The sequence below is a fragment of the Delphinapterus leucas genome, chromosome 6 (genome assembly GCF_059928025.1).
Source record: "Delphinapterus leucas isolate spDelLeu-1000000601 "Yukka" chromosome 6, BTC_Dleu_Yukka2, whole genome shotgun sequence".
Lineage (NCBI taxonomy): Eukaryota > Metazoa > Chordata > Mammalia > Artiodactyla > Monodontidae > Delphinapterus > Delphinapterus leucas.
Genome location: NC_143134.1, coordinates 118,182,455 through 118,189,585, shown reverse-complemented (window position 1 = coordinate 118,189,585; position 7,131 = coordinate 118,182,455). Strand labels below are relative to the sequence as shown.

General features: G+C 59.3%; 1 protein-coding gene across 1 annotated transcript; it reads left to right on the top strand.

Annotated features, from left to right (window-relative positions):
* The first annotated feature begins 3,579 nt into the window (after positions 1 to 3,579).
* On the top strand, positions 3,580 to 5,189 carry IER5L (immediate early response 5 like). Its single transcript, XM_022578489.3, has one exon. It carries the CDS (start codon positions 3,800 to 3,802, stop codon positions 5,009 to 5,011), a length of 1,212 nt encoding a protein of 403 aa, XP_022434197.1. The 5' UTR covers positions 3,580 to 3,799; the 3' UTR covers positions 5,012 to 5,189.
* The last annotated feature ends 1,942 nt before the right edge of the window (positions 5,190 to 7,131 follow it).

Below are 7,131 nucleotides of genomic sequence, written 5' to 3'. Positions count from 1 at the left end.
GAGAAGGAGGGGAGACCAAGTGAATGTGGGCCCCAGACAGGAGGGCCCAAAGAATGGGGCCACGCAGACGGGGCTGACCACTTCTCAGCTGGCCCCAGGGAGTGGAAGAGCCTTAGCAGAGCTCAAACTCACCTTGGGGCAGAGGCTAAGTGGGGGGGGGGGGTGCTGGCTCCCCTGCCCCCAGCCTGTAGCTAGGGAATCCATTTCCATCCCTACCTGGTGTCCCATCTGGACCCCCAGGGTTAGGGGGTGCAGCTGTGAGAATGGCTGTCGATGATGAGCTGAGCTTGGAGAGAGATTTGCTCCTTCACGGATCCTGCAGGCCCTGGTCTCACAGCAGTTGTCAGGATAGTGGTGGGGTGTTGATGAAGTCAAAGTTACGTTCGCCGTGAGCTGAGCCCTGAGAACTGGACTCAGATCCACCCAAGGCAGAAGCAAGCAGCTGATTTCAAAGAACCTAAAGCGAGTTCCAATCCTGGAAACAGACCTGGGTTCAAATCCTGCCTCAACCTCTTCTTGGCTGAGTGACCTTGAGCAAGATACATATACTCAAAGTCTTAGTTTCCCCCAACAAATTCTCAGCAAGCACAGAATGAAGGTCCAAAATCAGCATTAATAACACATTCTTGAGATGTGGCACATATATACAATGGAATATTACTCAGCCAATAAAAGAAATGAAATTGAGTTATTTGTAGTGAGGTGGATGGACCTAGAGTCTGCCATACAGAGTAAAGTAAGTCAGAAAGAGAAAAACAAATACCGTGTGCTAACACATATATATGGAATCTAAAAAAAAAAAAAAAAAAAAGGTTCTGAAGAACCTAGGGGCAGGACAGGAATAAAGATGCAGATGTACAGAATGGACTTGAGGACATGGGGAGGGGGAAAGGTAAGCTGGGACAAAGTGAGAGAGGGGGAAGGGTAAGCTGGGACAAAGTGAGAGAGTGGCATGGACATATATACACTACCAAATGTAAAATAGATAGCTAGTGGGAAGCAGCCGCATAGCACAGGGAGATCAGCTCAGCGCTTTGTGACCACCTAGAGGGGTGGGATTAGGGAGGGTGGGAGGGAGATGCAAGAGGGAGGAGATATGGGGATATATGTATATGTATAGCTGATTCACTTGGTTATAAAGCAGAAACTAACACACCATTGTAAAGCAATTATACTCCAATAAAGATGTTAAAAAAAATTACATTCTTGGAATCATGCTATGTGCCAGACGCCATGGGTCCCAGACGTGACGGTAGAACCAGATAGGACCTCCCGCTTCCCTCCACATGCTAATGATATCTCAAAGGTGAACTTCAAAGATAAACGAATGGGGGCTTCCCTGGTGGCGCAGTGGTTAAGAATCCACCTGCCAATACAGGGGACACAGTTTCAATCCCTGGTCCGGGAAGATCCCACATGCCGCGGAGCAAATAAGCCCGTGCGCCACAACTACTGAACCTGCACTCTAGAGCCCGCGAGCCACAACTACTGAGCCCACGTGCCACAACTACTGAAGCCCACGTGCCTAGAGCCCGTGCTCCGCAACAAGAGAAGCCACCGCAATGAGAAGCCCACGCACCGCAACGAAGACCCAACGCGGCCAAAAATAAATAAAATAAATAAATTTACTTTAAGAAAAACAAATAAATAAACGAACGAAGGCTTTGTGTGTCAAGACAGGCCCTGGGGAAGTAAGGAGCAGTATATTTTTATTCTTACAGGTACTGTCACATAAACAAGTTCCACTCCTGTGTGTTCCTATCACCAGATCACCAATAGTATAGAAGATGCCCTTTCTCACAGTTCCTCTAAAATGTCAATCCTGGCTTCTCTGGGTGGGGGCAGAAGAGGTGCTTCTGATCACAGTGGCTCAGACGAGTTTGAGATTGTTCACAGATGGCATGGAAAGGCCAGAGCACTGGATCTGGAGCTGTGGGACCTCAGGCAAGTCCCTTCCACTGTCAGTGTCCCAAGTTTCATCTGAAAAGTGGGGTACGTGCTCCCTAAATCTGTTTTTACCCTTGATGCCTGGCACTGAGTAGATGCTGAAAAATTGTTTGAGGAAACAAACCTCTAGAATTCTTAAGTCTGAGGGGAGACCCAGAAAGTACAGAATGGGCTGGCTGGGTCTCTTTACTCCTGCCAAGGGATGAAGTAGGTGCTGAGGACAACAGGCCCAACGAAAGAGGAAACTCAGAAGAAATCCCAAGGAGAGGGGGAAAGAGCAGGAAGTTTGCTCCTGGGACCTCGTCCCACCCCAGCCCCGCCCCCAACCGCCCCCAAGGCCCACCTAGCCCTCATACTCACTGTGAAGCCTCTTCCTCCTTCAGGGGCCAACCCTCAGGCAAACCACTTCAAAGACACCCTCCCACCCAGGCGCCTTGGACCCCAACCCCCCTCTGAGCAGCAGTCACCCCCTTTCAGGCTTCCCAGTCCAGGAGGAGAGCGCCCTGGAGATCGTCCCCACCATATCAGGCCCCAGCTGGGAGGAGGTGGCCCGTGAAATGGTTCAGGACAAGAAGGAAAACAAAAGCGTCAACAAAAGTTAAGAGGGCGAGTGCCTCGGCCCTTGGTATTCGCCTCCCGTCTGGAGCTCACAGTCCTGGTACCAATCCGAGCCCTGCCCCTTAGGAGCTGTGGGATTCCCACGAGTCACCCCACTCCTCAGAGACTCAGGTCCCCGCTCTGCCTGCAGTCACAGGGAGGGAGTCAGGGCGCTTCTGGCAGGGCCGGCCCCATCCTAGGCACTTAATAACAGTCCCTAGTGTCATTATTATTAGTTAGGAAGGCAAGGAAAGGTTACAGAACCGGTGATTAGGACACTGGATGTCAGCTCTCGGAACGCCTTTAGACCTCGGCGGTTTGCGAGGGGCACGCCTCCAAGCCTCCTCTATCAGAGGAGACCAAAATTCACCATGTTTTGGTTTCTCCCGTCAGACAAATGGGGAGGCCGGCCCTTCCCCGAGTGTTCTCTGAATCTCCTCAGCCCAAAAGTCAAGGAGTCAGGCCCAACATACTCGGTGGCTGAGGGTACCTCGAAATCTCTTTCTCCTGAGGAGTCCCCAAAGGTCAAGCCGGCGGCCCCACTAGTCTCTTGCAAAAACCTTGCGTCCCGCGGGTCACCCGGGGGCGGTAGGTATGAAAGGAGGTGCCGCGTGGCCGGGAATGGGAGCCGCGCTCACCTGCCGCAGGTGAGGCCCAGCCGTGCGGAAGGGGGAGGAGCCGTAGCAGCAGCACGCAGGTGAGCCGACCCCCGGCTCCCAGGAACTAGGCCGAGGGCGGCCGCGGGCTCCAACGTGGCGGCTGCGAGGCTACCCATGTCGCAGACAGCGGCCTCGGTGGCTCCGAGTCCCGCGCGGCGCCGCGGCCACAGGAGAACATTCGAGGCAGCGGCGGCGTTGGAGGCCCGGGGTCCGTTCGGTATTTGAATAGCACAAAGGAACCGCCTTGGTCTGATTGGCCAGTCTAGTGGCCCCGGGGCGGGTAGCGTCTGTCACTCGGGAGGTTTGGGGCACTCTTATTGGCTCATCCGGTGTGGGGCGGGGCCCGGACGCCCGGCTAAATAGCTGGGGCCGGGGCCGGCCGAGGCTCATTGCTTTGGCGCCGTCTGGGGAGCACGAGCCAGTGGGTGGCGCGCAGCGCATGGTGGCGGCTCCTCTCGGAGCGCAGCCGACCCGCTGACCCGGACTCCGTTTCCCCTGACCAGCGCGTCCCGGAGGCCGGCTGGAGGCCGAAACAGCAGCAGCATTAGCAGCAGCAGCGGTCGCGGCTGCTCCGCCGCAGCCGTCTCCGCGGGAGCATGGAGTGCGCCCTGGACGCCCAGAGCCTGATCAGCATCTCCCTGCGCAAGATCCACAGCTCCCGGACCCAGCGCGGCGGCATCAAGCTGCACAAGAACCTCCTGGTGTCCTACGTGCTCCGCAACGCGCGCCAGCTCTACCTGAGCGAGCGCTACGCCGAGCTCTACCGGCGCCAGCAGCAGCAGCAACAGCAGCAGCCGCCCCACCACCAGCACCAGCACCTCGCGTACGCGGCGCCGGGCATGCCGGCCAGCGCGGCCGACTTCGGCCCGCTCCAACTTGGCGGCGGCGGGGACGCGGAGGCGCGCGAACCTGTCGCCCGGCACCAGCTGCACCAGCTCCACCAGCTCCACCAGCTGCACCTCCAGCAGCAGCTGCACCAGCACCAGCACCCTGCGCCCAGGGGCTGCGCGGCGGCGGCGGCCGGGGCGCCCGCGGGCGGCGCGGGGGCGCTCTCGGAGCTGCCCGGGTGCGCCGCGCTCCAGCCGCCGCACGGCGCGCCCCACCGCGGGCAGCCCTTGGAGCCGCTGCAGCCGGGTCCTGCGCCGCTGCCGCCGCCCGCGCCCGCCGCCCTCTGCCAGCGGGACCCTCGCGCCTCGGCCGCCTGTTCCGCGCCCTCCGCGCCCCCAGGGGCCGCCCCTCAGGCGACTACCGCCGCCTCCCCGCCCGCCTCCCCGGCCCCCGCCTCCTCCCCCGGCTTCTACCGGGGCGCGTACCCGGCCCCCTCGGACTTCGGCGTGCACTGCAGCAGCCAGACTACCGTGCTGGACCTGGACACTCACGTGGTGACCACGGTGGAGAACGGCTACTTGCACCAGGACTGCTGCGCCTCCGCCCACTGCCCCTGCTGTGGCCAGGGCGCCCCGGGACCCGGCCTGGCGTCCGCCGCCGGCTGCAAGCGCAAGTATTACCCAGGCCAGGAGGAGGAGGACAACGACGACGAGGACGCGGGCGACCTGGGGGCCGAGCCCCCCGGGGGCGTCCCGTTCGCCCCCTGCAAGCGCGCCCGCTTCGAGGACTTCTGCCCGGACTCGTCCCCGGACGCGTCCAACATCTCAAACTTGATCTCCATCTTTGGCTCGGGCTTCTCCGGGCTAGTGAGCCGACAGCCGGACTCCTCTGAGCAGCCGCCGCCGCTCAACGGGCAGCTGTGCGCCAAGCAGGCGCTCGCCAGCCTCGGCGCCTGGACTCGAGCCATTGTCGCCTTCTAGGGACCCCCGAGGGCACGGGGACCCGGGGCCCCGCGGGGCTGGGGCCAGACAAAGACTCGGCCAAGGGGCGAGAGGAGGGAACGAACGGGCACCCGGCCACTCGGGGCTGAGCTGGGGGCGAGCAGAGGGAGATGGCTGATGTTTTATAAATTGTAAAATAAAAGAAAAAGAAATCTAAGATCTTGGACTTTATTTTTGCAGAGAGAAAAAGCGCCTATTTAAGTATGCTTTGTGTTTCTCTTACTCTTTTTTTTTCTTTTTATTGTAGTGATTGCAGTGGTGTTTAGAGAGGAGCCAGCCACGTGAGGAAGGGCTGCTGCCCGGCGGAGCTGCCGGGCAGCCGGGGGCGAGGCAGGGCGCCCGGACCGCCGGGGCGCGCTGGGGGCGCAGCGCAGGAGGGCGCGGGGCCCGGGGCTCCGATTCCAATCAGTTGTCAGACCTAGGAAGCCCGGCGCTCCGTTCTCCCGAGTTCCTCCGTGGGGTGAGGAATGGGTCTTGTGAAATCCTGAGCAAAAACAAAGGCAAACTCTATCTCCGAAAGGGACGTTTGGGTCACATTTCCTCTCTGGGGGCGGCCTCCAAAGTTCTCAAAATGAGAAGGCAGAAATGAAAACACTTCAACTTTTTTTTTCTTTTCTTCGCGGGGCGGGTGTCTTGAACCCCTCCTCTCCCCGCCCCTCTGGCTCTGTTCTCCTCCCCTCCTCCACCCGTCTTCCAGACTCGGGGGTGGCGCCCGACACCCCGACACTCTCGGACACTGTTTGGGGAAGGGGTGGGGGGCGGGCACAGCCGACTACATTTCCCATCATGCCCAGCACTGCGGTCCTCACTAAACAAAAAAGGAAGTCGATTCCTTCACCTGGATCTCCGGCGGCCCCGAGGGAGGGAGGGGCCGGGACCGCCGACTGCGTTGGAGACTTTTCACTAAGTTCCTGGTCAGATGTGCTGTTTGTGTGTGTGCTTCTAAGTTGCACTGTCCTGGTTCAGCCTTCGGTTGCATTTCATGAAACCAGCATTGTTCGAGCCTGTGACAACCCCGTCCTGTGTCTTCAGCTCGATAGATCTTGTTTAATTTAAAGCCTTTTGTTGTAAAAAGGTGGGGTTGGTCTGCAGCCCCTCTGGTTCTCTATCATCAGCACCATGTGGACTCCAAAACAAGTTGCCAACCCTTCCTTTCTTGGCCCTTCTCCCTCATTCCCCTGTATTTTTGTGCATACTGAATTGTATATCACCGGGTAAAACTGTTCAGATTTGTTTAAATTTATAATCTTAATAAAAAGTCGATTATAGAGGATGGCGGTGCCTTGTTTTCAGGTCAACCTGGAGGTGGAGGGGAGGATAGAGGGTGGTGAGGAGAGACCCCTACCCTCCGGCAAACCCCAGCTCTCCTGGGCCTGGGAGGGCAGGATCTGCCCACAACCGCAGGGCCGGGGGTGGGAGCGGAACGGGGGTGTGGTGCTGGTTGCTGGGGAAGGAGCCGGCGCTGCGCGCTTCCCGGGCCCCCCTCCCTAGAGGCGCCTGCCCCCCACGGGAACCGGCCGCCCCCAGGGTCTCCATCAGGAAGCCGAGCGAGCCTCCAGCACATTTCCTGACCTGCCAGGGGCGCAGGGCCTGGTCGGCCCCACGTCTGAGCTCTCTTCGGCTGGGGAGAGCAGCCGGGGGGCTTGCGGGCCACCCACACTCCCCGCCCTGCGCCTCTGCCCGCACGTCCGCACATCTTGGGCTGCAACTTGGGGAAGTTTTTTCCTTTTCCTTTTCTTTTTTTTAAGTTGAGTTTGTTATCACTGCTCGGTGCCACTTGGTGGTGTGCTGGCGGCGTCTCCCTCCCTCCTCGCGCCCCTCCCTTCTCCCTCTCCCCTCCCTCCCGCCCGCCTCTCTTCCCTCCCCAGTGGATGGAGGCAGGAAGGCTCCAGGCGCGCTCTCCCCGCTGACCACCTACGGAATGACCTCAGAGTGGGAGAATGTGCCAAGGCCCCGAGGAAGCTCGCGTCCTCCCCCCTGGAACCAAATTCACATCTGGAGCCGCGCCTCGGGCTCGGGGGCGCGCGGGTTGGTTCCAAAGTAAGAGGGGATAGGAAGGATTGAAGGGGGGGGGGGGAAGAAAGAGAAAAAAAAGAAAG